We start from the raw sequence: 25,222 nt of genomic DNA on the forward strand, positions 1-25,222 counted from the left end.
TTTTGTGTAGATAAATAATTTCTGATAGTTTTTAATTAATCAAATGTTCTTTCATTTGACAATCAGTTTTAAATTTTTTTTAATGTAAATATTTGCTCTTATTCTAAAGACTTTAGAATCAAACTGCAAAAAGAATTAGTATACATCGTTGATTATTTCAAAACTATTACCCATTAAAGAGTTTGCTATTTGGCTTTACATATTTAATGTATTATTGGTAATTGTATCTTAATTCAGAAAATATGAGAATGAAAAAAAAAGTTTTTAAACTTTTTATCAATAAAAGCTTACAAATAATCTTTTTTTTATTCAGAAAAAATGTAAACTTCTTTGTGATAGACCTAAAATAATGGAATTTAGATATTTTATTTTCTGATATACACTTACCATAATTAAAATTAAATATTTATATAATAAAATATGTGAATAACTAATGCATTTTTTTTTCTCTCTTTACTTATATAGTTCTTCTGTTCCTAGAAATCGATCCCCATTTCAAGATGTAAGTTTCTTTTAAATACATTTATTTTTAAAATTTAAAATTATTATTATTTTTGAATTAAAAAATAGAAGTTTGAACTAAAATGAAACTTAGTTTCTTGAAATACGATTTTCATTCGATGTGTTGCAAAATTTAAATTTTTGCCTATGTTATAAAAAGCTTGCTTATTTTTATAAATTTACATTTTGAAATCAATATATTCTTTTATGCAGTTTTTATGACTAAAAAGGCAATGCAAGTTGTGTAGAAATTTTTTAATAAACTTTATTTTGATCAGAAATTTTAACATTCATTTTTTAATCACCTGCTTTGATTTGGTTTCACTTTTTTATACTGGTTTTAAAAAATGCTTTTAAAATTACATTAGCTTATTTGTATTATTTGACAAATTTTTAACAAAAATAAATGCATAATGTTTTGTCAAAAAAGGGAGGTTGGCTTAATAAATAATTACTTTTTTGAAATAAAAAAAAGCTGAGAAGAAATATATTTTAAATTTACCTAAAAAAATCATGAAGTTAAAGATAAACATATAGAAAAGACACACACATACACAATGTACCTTTAGTTTTCTTAAAAAATTTTGTATCAATTTTTAGTCTACAAATTAAGGTTGCTTTTTTATTTTAATGTGTTTTAATAACTGTCATTAGAAGCTGTTTAATAACTGTTATTAATCAGCACAAAATTTTAATCTTATTGCATAAATATTAAAAATTATTTTTCACTTAAAATTTAGTTGTGTAAGTACAACATTTGGTTTTGCAGGCAGTTGTATTTGTAGTGGGTGGTGGAAATTACATCGAATATCAAAATCTAGTTGATTACACTAAGGTAAGTCATATAATATTAATTTATCTGAAGTAAAAGTTTAAAAAATCACATTTTATAAAAGATGTTTGTAAACATTTATTTAAAACAGAAGTCTATATTTAGATTCATATTTCTACTATTAGTAAAGATGTATGTGCTGGCATTCAACAGGCACAAGTCTTTGATCCAGAACTGCTAAATTTTTGTATCTTTCTATAATTTTGCATGCCCAGAAGTATGTATATATCATACTTTAAAATGTGCATCTTGGTGCAATTTTTTCTGAAATTGCTCCTGTTTTGATTGGAAATAATTAAAAGTTAAGCAAAATTTTACCAGTTTCTGCATTAATTCTCAAAAATATTACAACATGTAAATAATTTTTCATGCTGCAATAAATAACCTCCCTAACTGATTACACATATTTTATATTTATGTATTTATTTTATCTAGGGCAAGACAAACCCAGTGCAAAAGAAAATTATTTATGGAAGCACTGATCTTGTCAATGCCGATCAGTTTCTTCGGCAAGTAAGTATATGCAAGAATACATTTACAGTTTTTAATGCTTTATTATTAGAGGATAATTAGATTTTTTTTCAATATTGATGGAAGATGATGAAGATTAAAAACAGATTTTCATTCAGATTAAAGATCTAAAAAATTTATTACCAGGAATTTCATCGATCAGGATTAGACATGGGAATTAATTAGAATTTGACCAAAGAAAAGGATTTAAAATTCTAATTCAGAAGATGTCTAAAAAATTTACCAAAGAAATATCCTACACTTTACATTTACACATGCATTTACATTATCCTATATATTATTTAAAAATATATATGTTTGCAATCATAGGGCAAAGCATTATTAAAAGTCCTTAAAAACTACTTATTTTTAATTGTCTGTATATAAAGGCTTTACAAATGCTTTTTGTCTAGATGCTTATGATTTCATTCTGATAAAAAAAAAAAAGACAGACTTTTCTCTACCCTACAGAACCACTTTAGATCTGCTTGAATATATCATTGTATTTTCTTTGTGGTTAAGTACAGCTCTATCAATACTTAATGGGTCTCAATGCATCTAGTGCTGAATGAAAAAGGTTTTATTTCAATGTAAGGAAATACTGATATTATGAGGAAAATATATCTCTTTTACTGACTTGACTCTTTTTGCTTGTTTAGTTAAAGGAAAATTCCTCATTTTTTTAAGGGCTGATTTATATATATATATTTGCATAAATATATGTTTATGTATATATGTTACATATGTTTTTTACAATAATTTCAACTCATTATTACTTTACTACGTGTGATTACTTGTTTGTAAAAAATTATGTTTCAAACATTATTTAATAAAACAAGAACTGTATTGAAAATATTGAATTATTTAAGAACTTTTTCAACAAATAATTTTTTCACAAGAACCTTCTATTAGTATTCCAACTAATGGTATCAATTTATTTCACTGTGCGCTTTTAAAAGTAAAAATATACTGAATGGTTCAAAATTTCTAAAAATAAAGTCAAATGTTTATGGTATTCCAAAGTTATTTGTTGGTAGTTTGTTATTGTTACAAAAAGATACAAAAAATAATTTGATCTAAATAAAATTCCTTCTTTTCTTTTTCTTGCACGAAATATTAAAGAAAACGCATTTTGGAATTATGTCTATTTATTTGTGTACATGAGAATTCAAAAATAGTTTGAGCTAGGAAGATCAAACTTGGCATGTTATTGTCTTTGCACCAATTTTTCATATTTCTATCAAATTCTAGATGAAATCCATTCATAGGAAGTTTATCTATTTTCTGTCCGTGCAAGTGGAAATGATAACTAAAAATAATAGCTGCTAGATAGATTAGATTTGATACACAGGTTAAGAATTTAAAATATAGATCCTTATTAAATTTTCAACCAAATCCGTGTATCTGTCCATCTGTTGGACCCTATGCATGTAAAAGTGGTAACTTAAAACTGCAACAACTTAGATAAATGAAATTTAGAAAATTATTTTATTAAAATTCTAGGTCTGTCACAAATTTTGGATTCAATTGTCCAACCAAAAAGCTCTTCAAATACATACTCATTTTTGTTTTTATTATATTTTCAAGCACAAAATGCCCATGTGTGACTGTGAAAATGAAAATATGAATAATTTTGGCTTTCCTGGTCTTGCATAAGATTCCTAATTTTCGTGCCAAACATTGGGGAGGAGAGAGAAGGAGTGTGTAAAGTCATGGGGAAACATTTTCTACAGATTTCACATGCATTATAAAGATATTAAACCATTTTTTTAAATGCATGAATGATGAATCACTTTTTCCTTTTTTTGCATGATATATATAAAGCTAGTAAAACAATGATGTATTTTCTTTTAACGTTCTGAAAGAAAATTTTGCAGCTGAATTTATTTCATCTGTAATTTGTTAATGACACTTTATTTTTTGTAATAATGCATTATATTTTATAATTTATAAAGTGAGTGCAAGTATATAAGAGGATATAATTTGTTAAAAGACTTGCATTTCAGTAGCTAGTTTTTAGAAGGCATAATTAAGGTTGCCACTGCACCGGGAGAACCAGGAAAATACAGGGAATTTAAAAATCATCTTAAAAAAACAACAAAAAAACAAGGAAAATTTAGGGAAATTTGTAAATTTCCCTAATTTCTAAAATAATATTTGATGTCCAAACATTTTAAGGTTTTAAAAACTGCGTCTTGTTTAAATCCATATATATAGAAAAATTTTGCTTTTTCCATCCATTAAAAACTATGGAGTATTATTATTCCATTATAAATTAGTGCTGTTCATGCATTTCCTTTTTATATTGCATACAGGGAAACACAGAGAATGTTTTTTTTTTCTAGATTTCAGTTGCAATCCTGATAATGAATAGATCTACAGTAAATTATGCATGAGTAAGAAATTTTATTTTGGCAGAGAAAACTAATAAACTTGAAAAAAAAAAAAAGAGGAAGAGGCTATTTTTATGGAGTATATAGTTTTTACGCAATCTCAAGAATTTTAATACCAGCAAAATGAGATTTGATAAGCTTTTTTATTCTTTACTTTTGTACTTTTGTTGGCCATTGTCCTCTTAGCAAAAGCTGGATACTTTATGAGCATAATAGCCGGTCACAATCATTCCTATTTATATGTCTTAGTTCTGTGGTAATGGGCTGTAATTAAAAAATAATACAAAAAAAAACCTTACAGATGAATTGTCAATTTGTTTGTTGTAAAGAAACGAAGCACAGAATGCATACTTTCTCCTACACACACTATTGTCGAGCTTTTAAATATATTTTTGTGTTGAGTAATGTATATAAAATTCTAAAATTCCTAAAGGGAAATTGTGGTTAAGACAAATTCTAGATTTGAGACAGGATAAATAAAATTCCAATGGTTTAATGTGTAAGTATCTATTCAATCCTGTAAGTAGAAGTAAGATTTGTACTTGAAAAACATTTATGCAATTCATAAAGGAAAGGGTTAATGTGTCATAAAATCTTGATTATCCGAGCTGACTTTTACTATATCTACTTCGGATAATCGAGAATTTGAGAATTAACAGAGACTAAATATTAAATAATTAAATCATGATTTCTTTCCTTTTAACGAGATTTTTAAAATTATTTGAGATTAAAAACGAGTTTGCGAATATTATCACATATTGACATTTACTTTATCAGTTTTATAGTTTTCTTGTATGAGTTTTTGAAAAAGTCTGTTACTTTTTTTGTGTGTGTGTAATAGGCTTATAACTCGATCAAGCACTGCTGTATCACACAACTGTTTGTCCAATAAAGGATCCACTGGGAAAAAATTGGTAATTTAAATTGAGCAACTTTCTCAGTGTATTAGATTTTCACTTTGTTCTGTCATATTTCTTTCATCCTCCTCTTTAGATAGATCCTTATTATGGCACTGCATATTTTCATAAAATGCATGGAATTGGTTCAACCTGTTGAAATGTTTAAGAATGGAACTGGGCTGTTGTCCAACCCCCTTCTAAATAACTTCTCGGGTTATAAAAGACTATTTTCATATAATTCATGTGCAAGTCTTCCATGAAAATCGGCTTTAACATCAATTTTGATATTATTTTCTGAAAACTTATTGACTTTATTTGCGAAAGAAAAATTATATTGCATTGTTAACTGGGACTTAAGCTCATTAAAGCCACAGGTAATCATAAGTCTGCTATAAATCCAAATTTGAATTTATATTCGCCATACTATTGGTTTATTAATATTCTGACGAATGAAGCTTTTTTTTATGTTGTGTGAATTGTTACAATGTTATTATTTTTCATTATTTAATTACATAATATTTTCCTTCCTTTTTTTTTTAGCTACATTTGCTCGGAACCGAAATGCAGTAACCTGTTTATACTGTTGCCTTTATGAAAATGGGAAGCCTGAATCTGATAAGGAAATCAAATGTACATATAATGTATTTACTGTTTTTGAACATTATCGGACTTTAAAAAAAGCGGGCTTTTTAATTTTCACTTTATATTTTATATATCATCTCGTTTCATTAAAGTATATCTTTGCTAAATATTTTATGCTGTGTCTCTGTTCTTTCTTTTTCTCTAAATACCATTTATTTATTTATTTTTTTATTACTTATACCAGATTATCATTAAAGAAAAGTGCAAGCTTAAAATATTTGTATCTGTTACCGGCAAAGTATGAAATCCAACATATATTCTATAGAATGTCTAGGCAATGTATATAATACTTTAAACTAGCCGGCAACCATTCTTATTTCACACATTTCCTAGACATTCTAAAGAATGCCAAATGAGAAACCGCCAAAGTTGGAAATACATCTCTTATTTCCTTTTTGATACCTATTGTATGTCTTTAAAGGAAATGAGTGACGAACTTACATGCAAAAAATGTCGTCAAAAAATTCATATCTTCTGTCGCCATACTAATACAGATGATATTTTGTGCACCCTTTGTTTCAAAACTAAAAATGCTATTGAAGGTAAAATAAATTCTGAAATCAATCTGGAAAAACAAATATATATATATATATATATATATATATATATAAAATTCTCACTGCGCGAATTCCTATACTTGACGTCGATAAGGGGCAAGGTGATTTGCTCAATATATTGGCAGTTGCAATGAGTGGGATAGAGGATGGTTTCTACCGACTTGGAACTTCAGAAGGAATTTTAAAACAAGTATATGCAAGATCACAATTCACTTTATGCCCTAAGAAGTTGCTTAGAATTGAAGATATTCCTGACAATGAAATTCTCTATGGCCAGTTGCAATCGCTCAGTCCAGTGGAAGTGGCCAAGGATTCGTCAAATGTATGTGTAAAACAAAGTGCCAAAATATGAAATCTCTTTGAGTGAGAAATTTAATGAAATGCTATTCAAAACGTCATTCAAGCCTACCATGTTGAAACAAGTAGGTTAATTTTAATTTCTTATTTTTTATATGAAAATTTTGTTTCCCATAATAAAAAAGGCATAAATTTTGTTTTGCACAATTTTCATTTTTCTTCACATATTTGAATAATTTTTTTTGAAATGGCACTAGCATTTTTTTCAGAATAACATTTGTATTTTTGAGGAATGCACGTCATTTATATAATAGCCTTATCAGGACCTTTTCCATACTTTGCCTAAATAGTATTCGTCATTCTATACAATGCCTAGGAAAAGTATGTAATAATTCTCATATTTCATGCTTTGCCTAAGAACATCTGGCATTATATTAAATTTCTAGTCGTTTCATACTTTGCCAGTAACATATTTAATAAATAACAATAAAGACACATAAGGTATATCACAGGATAGAAGAAAGCTCAAAAGTTTAATTTTATTTGTTTACGAGAAATGGCAATGTTTTAGGAAAAGTCGTTTTGTGCTCTGAAATATGTGAAAGCATGAATTCATAGTTTATTGCAATGTGCATTTCTTTCTAAGTTCAACAAAGAATCTTGTCATAAAGAAATTTATAAATGGTAAAAGAAATTCATAAAAGATAATTATATATGCAAAGGGAAAAGTGTTGGATGTCCTCACACGTCAGATGAAAATATTGCTTCCACTGCTTTTAGATTTTGTCATAGGAAATCCTCAAGCAGTGAAAACAGTTTGCTTCACACAAACAAACAGTGTCTCTGCTTAAAAACCTATGATCTAATCAACCTGTTCTATAAAACTAAAACAGATCTCGAAGGTTAACAAGCTATATGAATATAGTTTGTTAATCTTCAAGATCTGCAAGATTGAGTTGATGCTGTGAGTTCAATGACCAGGAATCAGTTACTTGGCATATTTAAAGAAATAGATTTTTGATTCTACTTAAGTGGAACTCTTATTAGATGCATAAAATAAAACTTTGATCTTTCCTCTATCCAGTCACGTATTGTATGTACCTTTATCTATTGCGGCTCATTAGAAATAAACATTTTAAATCTGATCCACGTCCACCCGCTGATGTGGAAGTTTGGAGAGAGAAGTGCCAATTCAGCTGTCGTCCTCGTCATCTGACCATGGTTTGAAATCACGAGGTCCGTCCTAAAATAGCCCTAATGTTGCTTTAAAACGGGACGTTAATATAACTAAACTAAAAGAAATTAAATCTGATCTTTCTTTTTGTATCTGGTATATATATCAGGAAATATATTATCTTAAACTCATTATATTTTATAATTACTATAATATTTTTAGAATTCTCATTTAAAATTCTTATTAATAGAATACAAATTTTGTTTTATATGCTTGAATTTGTTTTTAATTGTTCTAAAAGCCTCTGCCTCATTTGTTTTGTACTAGCAATTGTTGTTCCGCCTTGTATGGTGTTATTAATTGCCTATATATTCTCAATGGATTGATCGGATTTCTTCTTCAGGGATATGTTGCTAAAAATTGACTATGGAATTGATGTTGTAGTGTATTGTTATTTCAATAAGAACCTTGGAATTTAAATGAAAAAGATATGAATCAAAATTAATTTATAATAATTAATTATAAATTATTTTTTAATAAAATTTATTTATAATTAATGAATATGATATTAATCAAAATGATTATGATTATAGCTTTTAATATTTCTTTTAAAAAAGTGGACAAAAAAAATTTGGGACGTTGAGTTTTCGTATGAGAATTGTCACATAAAAGTTTTTAAAGAAAGGATTAGTTCTGTTCTATTTTGCCGAAAAGGAAGCATTCTTTAAGAGGAAAAGTTGACGGACTTATTATACTAAGTAGTTATCATGTAAATGATCGCAATATGCTCAAGGCAGCGCAATTTGAATACGCTGGTAACGATTTAGAAAAGTTAAGAAATGCCTTTCAGATTTGTAATTTGATTGAGAAAATTGACATATATTCCCTTAACTGATCGAAAATTATTGAAAAAAATGCCCTAAAATGACCCTAGACATTTTGAGGAAAAATAGTAGAAATCTTAAACAGACAAATCATGAAGAAATTCTTTACGAATATGAAACGGTATGGCAAAATTTTGCTGTAGTATCTTTAATATGGTCTAAAGCAGATTTAATTTTATATTTATTTTTATAGGCTGCTATATTATCTGTAAATATAATATGATGCTGATTTGTGATATGTTGATTATAAAATCATTTAAAACGCTGAATATAACAGAACTTTTTAGCACTAAATTTGGCAAATTCTTGCTTAATAAGTATTCTTTAAAAAAAATTTACCAGATTTTCGTTACATTTTATTATTAAAATGAAAAAAAAAAAAAATTAATCAAAATTTGAACATTTTTTTTTTTTTTTGAGTATAGTAAAAATGCATTTTTTAGTGCACGTTATCATAGCTAAAATTTATTCTTATTTAAGAATAAATTTTAAAAATTGAGTAAAGGTAGACGAATCAAATCTAAAATATCATTCTACGATATTTCGGATTAAAAGTTCTGCATTTTTTTCTTTTTTAATGTTCGTCCACTTTTAAAGTACTGCGGCTGTTTCTTGTTATATAAATTGATGTATTCATTAAGTTTCTATAATTTGCTGGATGTCAAAAGCATTACTAGGGTTTTTCGATTTAAATGGCCAACGCCTATTGACACCGTCTCATTAAAATGGAGAAAAGCATGATTCAATAAAAACCTGTTCTATCAAATTTCAGGATAATTGGAAGTATCTTCTTTGAAATGCAAAGTCAATTAAATTGCATGCATACTAAATTAGATAACCTTGAACGAAATGCACATTTTTTTTTCTCCTCTCCTTATTTGAATTAGCGTGAATTGAGAATACCTCAGTTGAGGAAAATTCAAAGGCAATGCTTTCATTAGGAGGAAATGCTGAAATCGAAATGTATAAAAGGAAGAATTTGAATGCGTATACGGATTTGCATATATAATTATATATCAGGAATCGTGTAATCAGAAAAATCTGCCGCTTTTAGAGACCTGGAATTTGCCATTTGTGTAATCGATGCTCGAATTTGAAAATTTAATGCAGAAAATTTTTGCTAAATGATTTTGCATGATTTTTTGAATGTAGAATTTGCCGCCCATAGAATCGTTTCTATTGATTATAAGGTAAAGAAGGAATGAATGCATATTCGAAGAGAACAAGCAGTTATCAGTCTTTAGAAATTAATTTTGTATTTCTGACTTAATTTGTGAATTTTGAAAAAAAAAAAAAAAAATCATCACTTTTCCCGAAAAATTTTAAGAATTAAAACCAAAATTTCTGCATCCGGCATCATAATTCAAAATTTTTAAATTAAATAAGATGTTCATTTTAAGTGACAAAGAATTAAGTGTGATCAAAATATCTTTTTTCATTGATTGTCATCTTTTCAATTATTTTCTTGATGAATTCATAGATAATCTGCTAATTCGTGGGAAAAAGTTTTAATTTTTCGCAGATTTGGCAAAATTAGAAACTAATTAATTTAAGATTTATGGAAATTATTTTAATGGGATTTGAATATTAACTGTATCGTTTGCGAGAAATTTTCTAATTTCATTGTCTTTTTTTCTCTCGTTTAACTCATTTTTATTTTTATTACTTTTTATTTTTAATTGTTCAGATTTTATCGTCTGTAGTTCACCAAACGATATAATTGCTATGAAGAAAAAATTCTGTATAAAACGGTAGAAGGAATTTGTTCGATATAAAATTTTGAAAATTCTGATCCAAAATGCATAATCATTTCTTTTTATTATATTGCCATGCTCAGTGACCTAACTAGCGTGTGGACATATGTTGCTTCTAATTAAGTAGTAATATGAAGGGAGGGGGAAAGGAAAAGAATTTACATAAGATTAATGGTCCGCACTAATGAAATTAACGGATGCACTAGAAAAAGATAAAAAAACCTGAAATATTCCAAGGAAGTTCTTAAAATTTATCTGAGGAACTTAGTAATAGAAGGTAAGACTTTCAGTGGTAGCACGTGTTGCTTCTAATTCTTTCAAAGTTTTTATTTTGATGATGTGATTAAAAATTTTGGTGCTTTAAAGGCCTGTCGAATTGAATGTATGACTAAATAGGACTATAATTATTTATTTATGGTTTGTTAGAGTAATAATTAGCCATTTGAATGATTAAGTTAATTTCATTTCACATGTCCTGTAAAAAAATAACTTTTAATATTCATTGTAAATAAATATTAAAAAGAAGAATTTAAATAATATTTTTTGTTTTTATTTATTTCCCCATAATTTATCGTAATAATTAAATGCTTTTTTATATCTAAAAGCTCATTTTTAATATTTACAGTTAATTTTTCAAGAAATTTTATTATTTCAATCATTTTTTCGATGATTAAATAAAATGAATAAAAACAACCTTATTTTCATAAAGTTGTTAATTAATAAAATATTTTAAAATAAATTATTAATATATTTAATAAATTATAAATAAATTGAAACATGAAAATAAACTGACAGTGAAAATTAATTAAAATAGGCACTGCCTAGAGCTGCTGAACGCCTAAATCCGTTATTGTTATATAATTACGTTTTATAAAAGATACTTCATTCTTTTCCTTATCCAAATTTAAATTACTGCTCAACTTCTTTAATTCATAGTGAACTAAATATCGTATCTTTCCTCAAGAAATTATTACTGAAATTATAATTGCAGCCGGCCACTATTGCAACATATTTTCAGCTTTATAAACAGTGGCATGGCAATGAGGGAGAAGTCGAAGAAGGATAGATGTATCAGTAGCTACAGAGACAAAACTTTTGATGCTTATGCTATTTATAAAATCGAATTCTAATAAAGTGCCCCCCCCAATACCCTGGATTCTTTTTTAAAAAAATCATTGATGTTTATTAGAGGGAAAAAATCATTTTTTGCCTGACGCTACTTATTCTATATGCGCCACTGTTTCTGAACTGAAAATTAAATAAAGCATATTAAAAGATTGTTCCTATCGCACAAGTATTATAGCAGCATAGTAATATCAGAAAGCAAACCGAATAAAAAATAATTGGATCATTCCAGACTCACGTGATAAGGGCGTGGCTCCGGTTTGATTTTGTAGTTGTATCTTTTTGAATTACATCCCAACGTAAAACAAGATTCCTGCATTTAGATTATACTCAGAATTACGTTTACCTCGAAACCTTGACATTACTTGAAGGAATGAATTGCAATTTTTTTCCTACCATCTAATGTTTTACTTTTCTAAATTTTTTTTATTTATTGTTTTGAGGTCTCAACTTTTACCATAAAAATTCTTAAAGGATTCTAAGAAATTTATCTGAAATATTTTGTTATATTCGTGTCAGTGAGAGAAAGAAAATATCTGTTTTCTTTTAGTTTTGCTGTGAATTTATTCATTAGCTGCATTGGCGTTTTAATAATAAAGTTTAAATATTTCAACTTTTTTTGGCATGCCCTTTTTAATTGTTTCGTTAGATTGTTGATAGTTTATATCAAAAGTGATTTTTATGAAATATTTACAAATAAAACATTCATAGAATGCCATCTTTGATTTATTCCATAAAAATATCTCCCACTGACGGGAAGGTGCATCGACTTATGCATGTAGGGAAAATATATATGTCAAGAATGCTATATATTTTATGGTCAGGAGTAGATGAATAGTACATTCTAATGGGAATCTTAACAAATAAGTGAATCATGTTTGATGGTCAGTTCTGTTGGAAAAAAGTGAAACCTGAGGTAGCCTGTTTCTTGTTAAATGGCTTGTAGGCATCAAGCTGTTTAATATTCGAAGCAAACTTAATTTGAAGATGACGGAGGATCTAAAATAATGGGATATGTTGCGATTATTCGTGTTGGAGCGCCGCTTGCTCTTCCTACTTTCATAGGCAACACATAAAGCTTAGCTCCATATATTGGGATCTTGTCTACGTTGGCCACATTCTCCAGACCATATATTCCATGGCCGAGTAAGGTTTGGTGTACAGGATAGGTTCTTGTAGCTCCCTTTTCAAATGACAGAGTCTCTGTACCAATGCCATAGATGTTCCTGTTTTCCACCAACCACGTTGCAGCGTCTGGAGCCAAGCCAGGGAAATGAAGTTTGGTGGCATCGTTTTCCGGCGTGCCGAAGAAATCTGTTCGATTGTTCCATTTTTTGCCCCATCCTGTTTTCAAGAGAACAATTGTTTCGTTCAGAGTTTGACCGGTGATGGACTCCCAGTGTAAGAGGTCTTCCACAGTCGCTTCTGCGTCTCTGTCAAGTTGAGCTTTGGCGGTGATATCTATAACGGCTGCCGGTGCGATGAAACGGTGTACAGGAATCTGGTCGATAGTGAGACCACCCTTCGTGAAGTGAGCAGGGGCATCCATATGAGTGCCAACATGAGTTGAGGATGAATATTCTTCTGACTGTACCCTGCAATAAATGTTACTAATATTTAGTATATCAAATTTACATGCATGGTTAACGCATTACGCGTATTATGGTGAATGGTGTTCACACGCATTGTTAACCATGTCAATGTAATGAAATATATGAAAAGATTTAATAAAAACACTTGTATTACTGGTGGCTCATATTTTTATGTCCTATAACATGGGACAGCTGGTATAAGTAAATACATACAATGAAATTGACGCTACCATTTCTTGAAGAGAATACTATCCACCCCTCTTCTTCTTTAAAAATATGATAAGTTCTCTGAAATATTTTTCTATGCGAAATAATATAAAATTCAAAAAAAAGAACAGACGCTTTTTCTTTCTGCGATCTTACGATTTGGTAATCACCGGTGATCGTACTTTTTCTATCCAACATCCGAATATGTGATTACCTAAAATTTTATCTAAAACTAATATGTCTTCATTTTTTGTTATATGAAGTTTACAAATGCTAAGCATTATGATGGTTCGAAAAATTAGATCTTTGGATTCTGATGAATCTCCTCTTCTCAAACCTCTCCGAGTCTGAAAAATTCATTTTTAGAATTGGCATGCCATTCTATCTTTCTATGTATGAAAACGATATTTATAAATGCTTTGGGATAATACTACCTATAAATGTGATACCTATAAAATAATATAATGCGATACGTATAAATGCTAGACAAATGAAATATGGTATATGATATTTACATCAAACTTATAAGTTTTTATAAATCTTAAACGAAACTCATCCATCAGAAATTTGGCCGCCTGTCTAAGTACAGACGTATACGACAATTGCAAAAAGTAAAGAACATGATGGATAAAATCTGGTAGTGTGTGTAAGCTATAGATCCGCAGCAAATTTTGAAACCTGGCAGATTCTCACTCTTCCCGAGAGTCATAAGGAGGGTGGCAATGCAAGTTGTCACAATGCTACCTTGTTCTGATCTCTTTTAATAAAAATCGAAGCAATTATTTCTTAACATTCATACTTTGTTGAAAGTCCACAAGTTTCTTACTAGGACAGAGGGATAGCATCGTTATTTGGGAATATGCGATGAATTTTCGAGAAAACTACTGTCGCTGATTGTTGTTTAAAAATCACATGAAGTTCACAACGGAATACTTTTAAGGCTGCTCTTAAAATCAGGCCTGCATACCCTTCAAGAAACCACAACGTCAATGACATTACATATAAAGTAATTTGTTATTGTTCTCTGTTGTAGAAAAAAAGGGTTTCAGATTGAATATTAATTAACTCATTATTAACTTCAAGAATTTTAGAGTTTTTATTAAAAATGTCTAGGATTATTTTACATTTATTTCAATAATTATCATTTAACGTAGCCTTCAAATGCAGAGAACCTTAGATTATCATATAACCGTATTTAATTTTTAGAATTTCTAATCATTAGCCAAGTTAAATGAGATTGCATCATGTTAAATTGCAAAGAAGAAATATTGTTTCCTGACTGGACTTGAAATATATGTTTACAAACTGCAAATGTTTCATGGATACTTCATTTTAATTTTTCTTGTCCAACGCAATATTATGATTTTAATCAATAATAGTTTAGCATGAGGTAGACAAGTGAGTAATAAATACAATCTGCGCTACTCTTGGGAGAATCTATTAAAAATAGATACAACATTTTTCTTGTATTGATTTCTACTACAATGTGGATTCCCGAAAGAATTCAGAATTATTGATGTAGTGATATGAAAGTTTGTGGCAATGGCGGATTTCCGACTAGACAGCTGCCTGCTGGTACTGGCAAATCGATTAAAAGAATATTAATAATACATTACCAAATAAATTCAATTACAGGAAATACAAATTCGATGAAATATTAATATTTAACTACGTATAATTGATCAGGTTAGATTCCAAACTATCTCATTATGTTCGCAGTGCTTTTAAACAATGAGCCTTTGCGATTAGATTAAAGATGTAAAACTAATTTGTTACTTCATTAAAAAAGTGGAGAAGGGGGGGGGGCTCATCATGGCAGATTTAGGCATTGCCTAAGGCCTCAAAATGCCTAAATTTGTCTTTCTTCGTCCAAAAATAAAGAAAGGTATGGGAGAAAATGCACAAAGTTTGTCAATTTTCATGAGAAAACATGGAAGACAAAAACACATAGTGACGGACAGAACCGCGCCAAGCAAATGGGCGTTATTATGCAAATTTGTAATGAGGCCATTTATGTCGTAGTGACATTAGGAAAAGTTTGAAGTTTTATTAACATAAAAATAATATGAAATTTTTTTTTCAAAAAAAATTATGTTTTACTTTGATTTTTATTTATTTCTTTATTTTTTAAATATTAACTGTTTTTGCTGACCAGCTTGTTCGCCTGGATTAATACTCACTAAAGTTTTCAATTAAGTATTTTATGTAACTAGGTCTCTTAAAAACGTCTTCAACAAAATATTTTTGATCTTCAAATTTTGGTAGTCATATAATTCTTATTATTATAGAAGTCTTATGCCGTTCTGTTCATTATACTATGTATCTTTCTGATTTTCTGTCAACTCTGTAAAATGTGAACTTTTACATTGAAGCGGAAATGATTAAAATTTAATCAATAAAAAATATTTCTGCTGAAACCAAAGATTTTTTTTTAAATATGAGTACGGGAAACAGAATTGTTCTGCATTGAAATCTTATTTACTTTATAGAATATTTTTTTTTATAATTTATGCAGTATCTCAAACATTTATTCGATAACAATTTATCTGATTCATCGTAAAATTCAGTTTTAGTTTTACTTTCTAAAGTATTTTAATGACCTTAAATAATAATATTTTATTTTGTTCAATCAATAAATGCACTTTTGAAAAAATTATAAATTCTTTCTCAATTTTGTATACTCTTTTGATCCTATGAAATCACATTCAAGGAATTATTTTTGACACTCTGACTTTTAAATAAAAAAAAGTTTCAATACTTCTGAGACCGAATCTAACTGAATTCTGAAGCTTTGAATATCACTATTTTAGGACAATCAACGATTTCATAATTTTAGGCTAATCAACCTTAGGGAGACACCGAGCGCTGATTGACGAATTTTCTTTGAGACGGTTAATGGAGCAATCTTAAAATCCTGCTTTTTTATGAAGTAGTAATATTCAAATTTTCATAACTCACTCAGTTTTAGCCTTAATAAAACGAACTTTTCTTTTTATTTAAAATGCTATGTCTCAAGATTATTTTACGAAATATGACTTATATGACCTAGAGTCTGTATAAAAATATAAAATTCGTAATTAATCAGATCATTGAAATTGAATTGAAACTGATCACTGGAATTGCATAAAATAGTATTCTGTACTTCATTTAGAACATTTTTCCTATTAGATGTATATGCTTATACAATCTTTTTAGAAATTAATTGTTGGGGCGCGATTAGAATGGACATCCTGTACATATATAAACATGTTTGCTTTAAATACTATAGAATTATTGGATTAATAATTTTGATATTTTAACATTTACGGAAACCTTTTCCTTGCATTTATTTTTCTACAAAATATCCTATTTCATGTTTATTTCATTTCTTACAGACACGTACTGCAAATCACATTTTACTAGGTCTAGTTTGAGATGGGTTTACATTCAACCAGTACATTTTAAGTACTTATCCCTTTGAGACAAGAACTTGCTATTGTCCGTTTTTTCAACACATTCGTAATCTTCCCACTGCGCATGCGTGACTTACTGGAATCTTACTGGAACTGGTTGAGTGTAAACCCACCTCAAACTGGATTTAGTAAAATGTAGTTTGTTAGAATTAGCGTAATCTTTTAATCTGAAATTTTGTCAACGTGATTGCAACATATTTATAAAAGTTAATTTTTGCCGTACACACGTAATGTGCTCGTGTAGGTTCAGTTTTATTTTTATTTTTAGTGAAATAAATTTTTGGGAAATATATATAAAAATATAAAATATTTTTTTAAAAAATTATTAATTATTATTTAGGAAATTTATCGGATTATTATTATTTATGAAATCTATCAGATAAAAGGTATCTTAATGATATATTATTAAATAAATAATCAAAAAAGATTTTAATAATTTTATTAATTTAAATAAATATAGCAAAAACAATTTTTAAAGCACACATTTTTATTGGTGTATATAAATTATTTTATACTTTTTATTCATTAATATACAAATCCATTATTATAAATATTATAAAATCTTCGATTTTTTTTTTTCAAATTCACTTCCAGATGGCATTATTCATATTGTATTCAAAATGAATTAAATCAATCGATTAATTAATAATTACGTTTTGTAAATATTATGATAGTGTTTTGTCATCAAGAAGATACGGCTGTGTAAAATGTCAGCAAATTATTAAATTAGTGAAAAATCGATTAAAAATTCCCTTTCTCAAGTTAAATAATTCTCTTTCTCAAGTTAAATAATTCCCTTTCTCAAGTTAAATTCCCTTTCTTCCATTCTTTCTTTAAGTTAAATAAAAATATATATATATATAAATAACAACTCACCAAATCCCATTTTCTTCCATTGTTCCATTTCTTACAACAATTATTTCAAATTCTTTAGTTCCAGGAAAATGCAAAGTCGTGTCATCAAACCTGTAAGACATGTCCACCATCTTTCTAGCCAATGGTGCACCAGTGACATCCCGGAGGGCACCCACTACGGCACACAAAATAAAAAGTAACATCATTCAGCTTTGCGAATAACAAATCTGAAGTCAGAATTTAAGTCTGCATCATTCTTTTCAATTCTATGTAAGGGTAAAGGATAGCTCTAAAAATCTAGATATTATATCTTATCCAATCTTAGAGTTGAAAGCATATATACTTATCAAAGAGCATTTTAAGGCTATCGATTTATTTTAAAAGGCTCTAAAAACACTGTTGGAGGCAAACAAATCTTGTTGTTATTACAAAATGAGTTAAAAATAAGTTGAGGGATCAGATTAAGAAAGTGACTATTGACAGATATTGGGAATCATCAGTTTGATAGGGCCGTTAATGATTCTTTTTGCGATTAATTTTTGGAATGTATTGCACAGTTATTATATAATGGACTAACAATATTTGAAACAACAAAAAATGCCATTATTCGTTATGCAAATACGGCTTTTTTAAACCAATGGTCTTCCCAAAACTTTTTCGCATACTCTTTAAAAAACTTGGCATGCCAGAAAACGCCTTGTATGACATTGTTGTTCAATATATAACTTTTGACGTGAAATTAGCATTTTTACTAAATCTTGTGTGTCATCCTTGATGAGTGTTTTGGCAATAAATCCCTAGCAACCGGTTAATAGTATCCGAAAATGAAATTTGTGCTTTAGGCACATTTTTCTCAATCAATTGGAACAGATATTTGATACAAAACTGCAACTGTAATCACAAAATCCCATATCGAATTTGACATACTTAAGTCATTGAGTTTTTGAATGATCGCATTAACTTGTTTCTGAAAATACAGATTGACAGATAGTTAACACAATGTTAGTTTTGTCTCAAACTTTGACAAGTGTTTCATTATAGATGTTAAATCTGGGGACCCAATCTTAACTATTAAGAACTCTTCTTTCTGCAGTTATTTACATTCGAAAAACTAAACAAATGGCTTAGAACAGATTTTACTTAAAATTTGATAGAAATTTGGTTTTAGGCATGTATACCAAATTTCATCTGTTTAGATCAAAACAGACAGATGGACATTTTCCAAAAATGTGTTTTTCGAACTCAGGAGATCTAAAAGGTGGAGGTTAATGAAAATCTCGAGGACCTTGGGTTGCGAGTTCGAACCCCGCCGGCCGAAGATTCCCCGCATGCTTGGTGGCTGACGCGCGTATAAATCTGTCGTGGTCACAAAGTTCTCCATGTCGAGAGTAATACCATTGGGGGTACTGGATCAGGGGTGACTGTTCTCTGACTCAGGTCTAAATTACGATCTGTGGATGAGTGAATGAAATGCGTGAATGAAGTCCGCCCCGTAAAAAGAGTTGTGACGTGTGTGTAGCTAAGTCGTTCTCTTGGCCCTCGATGGCGCTACTATAAAAACAAGAGACGCTCCTCCATAGGCTTAAAATCGCTGTCTTCGTTACAGCGGGATTGTCCATGCCATAAGAAACAACACTTCGTATACGAGAAAGTAAAAAGGATTTAGAAACCTGGATTTTTTTAATCTTTGGTTTGATAAACTTGTGTGCAAATATAATATTCTTATTTAAAAGGGTTAGTGGTATATATATCTAAATGCATTGTTTGTGATATATAGAAGTGCAAATACTTACGAACCTCATAAGATAAGCCTCTATTCAACAAACTTTGATTGAAGGTCCATAAAATCAAATGAATGTGCGTAGCATAGCCAAAAACAAGAATTTGCGCCAAACATCTTAAATAAACTATAACTTATAAAATAAAATGAAAAAAAAAAAAAAACACGAAAAAATTCAGGAGAAAAAACAATGGGAATGGTCTTCCCAAAACTTTCTAACATACTCTTTAACAAACTTGTCACTCCAGAGAACGCCTTACATCGCATTGGCATACAATATTTACAAAATATTATCTTTTGGTGGGAATTTAGTATTTTTACTGAATCTTTCGTGTCATCCATTTGGAGAGATTCAAATTTTTTGACCATTCTTGTTATAAATTCTACTCACCGTGTGACCTCATTCAGTCAGAGGAAAGAAAACGTAAAAGAAGTAGAAATCAAAAAAAGATGTTCAATCGTGCGCAAAAATAGGCTTAACTGTCATTAGATTGATAATCGCTGTGACTTACTTATGGAAGTAGATGAACCTATCTACAAAAATCTGTTAATCTCAGAAAAAGGATTTTTGCCTTATCTTAAAACTCAAGAAAAGTATATCTTTAATTATATCGATTTCATTTTTGTACAATGCTATATAAACTTTACAATTAATAAAATTTTCAAATTTAGTTTACAGTGTTAGATGCTTTTATTATTATGATGAAATTCAAATTAATTTATAAAAACATTTAGTCGCCTTATTAGCCAATGTTAAATTTAAAATTAAAAAAAAATTATTGGGGAGGTTTTAATTTCAAAATAATATTTTCAAACCTTTTTTTTCAAAGTATGTACATTTTTAATCTGTGCTCATAATAATTTGTTGCAGATTGATTCATTTAAATTACTATTTTTAAATGGTATCAAATAAACTGAAATTTTAAAGGGCTTTTCATGTTAATTATTTAACGACCTAAAATGTCAATTATCTGATGAGAACAAGATGGTCGCCGAAGGCGGCTTGTTTCTAATATAATTACTTGTTCTAACATAAGAATAGTTCTAATATAAATTAAGCTTACATTCTATATTCTGGAATCTCTTTCTCCCTTCAATATAAAATTAATTCACAAACATGCCTCAAATATACCAGAGGAGTTCGAGAAAATAAAGTGACGAGGATTTCAATAACCCTTGCAGTATCCACACTTGAATCCAAAAGGCGTTCGTTTATTAATTCAAGATCTTCTGTCAGTTTCAAAACTTTAAGAAGAGCAGTTTTTTTTTCTTATTATAGATAAATTTAAAATAAAATATAAAAATTATATTTTAATAATATCACTAGATTTAAATGCTCGCAAAATAAATCGAAAGAATTTATATACATGTGACTATTTTTTGCGGATATCAAAAGATCTGAATTAATATAATTTCCTTTCATGTAGAAATTAAAACACCAGCGTATTAAATAAAATAAATTTTACGCTGTTTTCATAATTTAAAAAATTATATTTTTTGGAAAATACCGTAATTTTTTTCCCGAATGTTGCCAATTTTATGAAAATATTTTTTTGCCTAATATCTAACAACAGATTACGTTCTTTTCCAGACATTCAAATTTATTTTATTTGTTACATCAAATATTTAATCGCGTGATTTTCTTCCGTTGTTGAAAGCTAAAGAAGAATATCTGTGTAGCTTATAAAACGAATGAAAAAAAAAAAAAAACGTAGTTACGAAACTGTTAAAGTTAGGAGATAAATGAGCTGCACATTACGTTTGCAATACCGCTATAATGCTGGGGACTGGTCTCTACTGAAAAGGTTCATATACACAAGGAACAGAACATGTACAAGATACTTAAAATAACGTGTCTTTAACGCCTGACAATTTAACGGAATCGTCAGAATGTAGCTGTATCTAAACGATTTAAATAAAATTAACTATCCGATAAACCAGCTTGTCACCAAAGGCGACAAATATTTGAAAAAATATCCATCTTTCAGTACTTAAATATTTGTTTAAACAATTGTTAAGGGTTTTTTTTTTGTTATAAAAAATACTTTTGGAAACTGTCTTATAAGTTATTCGTAAGTCATCTCTATCAGAACAATATTCTTTAGTTTCATAGAAATTAAAACTACTGAAGGCCTCTAAAATTATTTGAAAGACTTTGCTTGTTGTACAACTCATTAACATGATGCGAAATAATAAAAATAAATATTTATTTCGATGACTCATCATCAAAAATAATTTCTGGATATACTGCAACAATCCGAGTTGGAGAACCACTAGCATCTCCTATCTTCATTGGCATGACGTAAAGCTTAGTTCCATAGATTGGAATTTTATCCACATTAGCCATATTCTCTATAGCATATATTCCATGCCCCAGTAAGGTTTGGTGTGACATAAAGTTTTTCGAAGATCCTTTATCGAAAGACAGAGTTTCAACTCCAATGGCATAGATATTCCTGTTTTCAACCAACCAAACTGCTGCTTCTGGAGCTAGACCTGGAAAGTGGAATTTCGAAGCATCGTTTTCAGGTGTGCCGAAGAAATCTGCTCTGTTGTTCCATTTTTTCCCCCATCCTGATTTCAGTAGAACTATAGTCTTGTTGAGGGACTGTCCAGTTATGGATTCCCAGTGTAGGAGGTCGTCCACTGTGGCTTCTGCATCTGGATCAATTTCAGCTTTCTCAGTGATGTCAATGACAGCTGCAGAGGCAATGAAATGATCAACTGGGATCTGGTCGACCGTGAGCCCATCTTTGGAGAAGTGTGCCGGGGCGTCAATATGTGTACCAACATGGATATAAGATGAATATTCTTCATATTGAATCCTGCAAAAATAAGTTTACTTTTTATATCTGTAAAAGAAAAGATCATTTTTATATTTAAAAAGTCTTAATTTTTTAATTGCGGTTAATACGGTTCATCCATCTTTTAATTTTGAAAAATTTTGTTTGATGCTAGGCTTTTGAAATTTTTTGTAGTAAAAGTAAATGTTTCAGAAATTTCATTCTGTTCAAAATGAAAGTTTCTTAATGAAAAAAAGTATTGAAATAAAAATTCAGATGAGACATTTCATTTTTAATCTATTAAAGCAACATGAGAAAAAAGTGATTTTTTTTTTTAATTCAGCAAGAAAAAAAAACAGAAATATTAAATTTTATGAAAAAAAAAAGGTTAAACAAGAGAGATTAAATGATAAAAATGTAGTAAAATAAATTATATATTAAAAATTGAAACTGCAAACACAAAATATTTTTATATATTGATTTCAGATGATTCATTTTAAATGAAAAATATATCTCGATACTTAATTTCTAATAAAATATTTACATATTGAAATATTAAGAGAAATTTCGTGGCGACATTTTCTTCTTTTTGAATTTTAGCATTTTTTAAATATTAATTTTAAATCTTCCCTAGCTTTATTTAAAGGCATTTAGCTTCTTTAAGAAGCAATTGCATTCTTTAATAATATTGCGGATTATATAAATACGATATTTAATTCTGTAATAATAATTACTTGCATTTCTGCTATATGTTTCTGTTTTAGAATGAAACCCGAAATTTTTTTTGATTGAGATTTTTTCTTATCATTGTTGATCAACATCGAGTTTTATTACCATTGAAAATAATTTTTTTATGTGTATTATTATGTCTTGTTAAATGTTAAAACTTGTTGAAAAAGAAGGAGACAAATTTAAATTTTATAAAATCTTGTGATCGGCACTTATGCTACTAAATCCATTTCATATAAAGACTAAAAAAAAAAAAAAAGCTCAGAAAATTGAAACAAACTTACCAAATACCATCCTCAGCTGTTCCATTTCTTAGAACGGTAAGCTCAAATCCCTTCGCCACTGGGGAAAACAGTGTCGTTTCGTCAAAAGTGTATGTCAAGTCGACCATTCGCTGGGATAGGGGAGCAGCATGCAAAGCGCACACCATACCGCACAGAATAAAAAGTAACATTATTTTTTTTAAATAAATCCTAAAAGTAATCTTAACGCAACTCTGTCACATAAATATTGTTCTGTTAAAAATAAGGCATAATGTGATCAAATATTTTATGCAAATTTTCAAAAGCCTTTAAATAATCTATTCAGATCCTCTAATAGTCAAACATATAATGAGAGATCATTTTTAAAGAAAGCAAATCTTTCTGATGTAATGTACTGATAAATGTGATTAGAGACGTAGCCATTGACATAGTCAAGTAGTTATCAGTTTTTACCGCCCAACACTGATATCTTTTGGATGATGATGACAAAACATTTGTTGACACTGCAAATATATATATCAGCATGTTTTAGATGTATTTTTTTATTAAAAAAGATTAAAAAAATCCCATTAAATCTGTTAATCTGTCATTTCAGTCTTTGAACTGATAAAAGCATGATGTCAATGCAAATGATTAAGTACTCCTTTCAGATTCTTTTCTCATGTAAATGTACTTAAAATTAAATAAATAAATATATTTTCTTCGTACGCTTTGAAAACAAAAGTTTGCAGTTTCGAATCATAGCGATGAAATGTGTATTTTTATCTTGAAATTTCTTTGCTGAAGAATGATGTTAACATATTGCATGTTAGTAGGCATAACAACCATTTTGCTGTGATATTTTATCTATTCGAATTTTCATTTAAAACATCCCGGCGTATTTTTTAAAGATAGTATAGCAGCTTATGTTTTTTCGTTTTTTTTTTCCAACGAATTGTTAATATTGAATACTGAGAAACATTTTGTAAAGCACGCGATAATGACTCTAATCCTATTTGAACTAGCATATCTAACCAGGTCCATGAGGTCCGTTATAATTGGCAATCTTCTTATTTCTTCTTCTAATCTTCTTCTAACAAATCATCTTCTGATAAAGGTGATCTTGGAGCATCCAAGTAATATTTGATGTAGAAATCAAATCATTTTGCTAATCATCTTTACAAAGATGTTAAATTTTAAAAAGAAATTACCTACATTTATATTTCACTTGAAGGAAAATCTTCAGCAGCCAGCCTGACCACAGTAAGAAATTCGGCGTTAGAAAGCACATACGGGTTCAAAATCTTTTCATTATTTAGTAATTGGTATAGTGTGTAGAACCCGTAATCTTCTTTTGACTAAGAGTTCTCAATCATAACCTATCTTAACTTATAAGTTCCCTCGTGGAATTTCAAAACGATGTTTAAAAATGTTAACTTGAAAACACAATAACAAATCCTCGAAAATTTATATTAAGAATTTATAAATTTGTATGAAGTTATTATATTAAATTTATATGAATAAATTAATAAAATATGTTTAATTAATCAATACATTTTAGTTGAGTTGCCGTTGAGAAAATAGATGAGCATTGCGCAAATAATACAAGAAATCTCCACCATATTTTCAATTATTTTTTTTTAAACTGCAGGAATGAACTGGCTGAATTGTTTTTCTAAAAGGAGTAATTAGAATCAATATTTCCCCTTTCGCCATTTTTATGTTTAACAAAAAAAAAAAATGTAATAACAATTGAATATAGATATTCACTCACTGTTTAATACAGCATGAATGTAAATCTTAACATATACAACATTAAAAAAATTACTGAAATTAAAAAAAAAAAAATAACAGAAAGGAAATCTCTAATTAGTAAAATGTATGACAAAATAGTCTGTTTCCTACTCATAAATAAAAATGCATTTCTTCCGATTATATCGAATTTATATACATGGTCCAGTCACATTAATGTGACCTCCTATCAAAATCCACTTTCGCAGAGCGGACAGCTGCG

General features: G+C 28.7%; 3 protein-coding genes across 3 annotated transcripts in view; 1 reads left to right on the top strand and 2 right to left on the bottom strand.

Moving 5' to 3' along the window:
• The window catches only part of LOC129975855 (sec1 family domain-containing protein 1-like), a 33,651-nt gene extending 27,765 nt beyond the window's left edge, over positions 1-5,886 (top strand). Inside the window, exons 22-25 of the mRNA XM_056089103.1 lie at positions 466-502; positions 1,271-1,336; positions 1,769-1,846; positions 5,676-5,886. Coding sequence (XP_055945078.1) covers positions 466-502; positions 1,271-1,336; positions 1,769-1,846; positions 5,676-5,705 — 211 coding nt within the window. The 3' untranslated portion in view covers positions 5,706-5,886. The remainder of the gene's footprint in view (positions 1-465; positions 503-1,270; positions 1,337-1,768; positions 1,847-5,675) is intronic.
• Positions 5,887-12,278: 6,392 nt separating this feature from the next.
• LOC129975857 (isatin hydrolase-like) lies at positions 12,279-19,226 on the bottom strand. Its single transcript, XM_056089106.1, has 2 exons — positions 17,696-19,226; positions 12,279-13,163 (listed from the first exon to the last, which is right to left on the bottom strand). Exons 1-2 carry the CDS (start codon positions 17,878-17,880, stop codon positions 12,545-12,547), a joined length of 804 nt encoding a protein of 267 aa, XP_055945081.1. The 5' UTR covers positions 17,881-19,226; the 3' UTR covers positions 12,279-12,544.
• Positions 19,227-21,644: 2,418 nt separating this feature from the next.
• On the bottom strand, positions 21,645-23,601 carry LOC129975858 (isatin hydrolase-like). Its single transcript, XM_056089107.1, has 2 exons — positions 23,251-23,601; positions 21,645-22,279 (listed from the first exon to the last, which is right to left on the bottom strand). The coding sequence occupies exons 1-2, from the start codon at positions 23,418-23,420 to the stop codon at positions 21,661-21,663; spliced, it is 789 nt and encodes a 262-aa protein (XP_055945082.1). The 5' UTR covers positions 23,421-23,601; the 3' UTR covers positions 21,645-21,660.
• Positions 23,602-25,222: the final 1,621 nt, after the last annotated feature.

This window comes from Argiope bruennichi, chromosome 7, assembly GCF_947563725.1.
Source record: "Argiope bruennichi chromosome 7, qqArgBrue1.1, whole genome shotgun sequence".
Classification (NCBI taxonomy): Eukaryota; Metazoa; Arthropoda; class Arachnida; order Araneae; family Araneidae; genus Argiope; species Argiope bruennichi.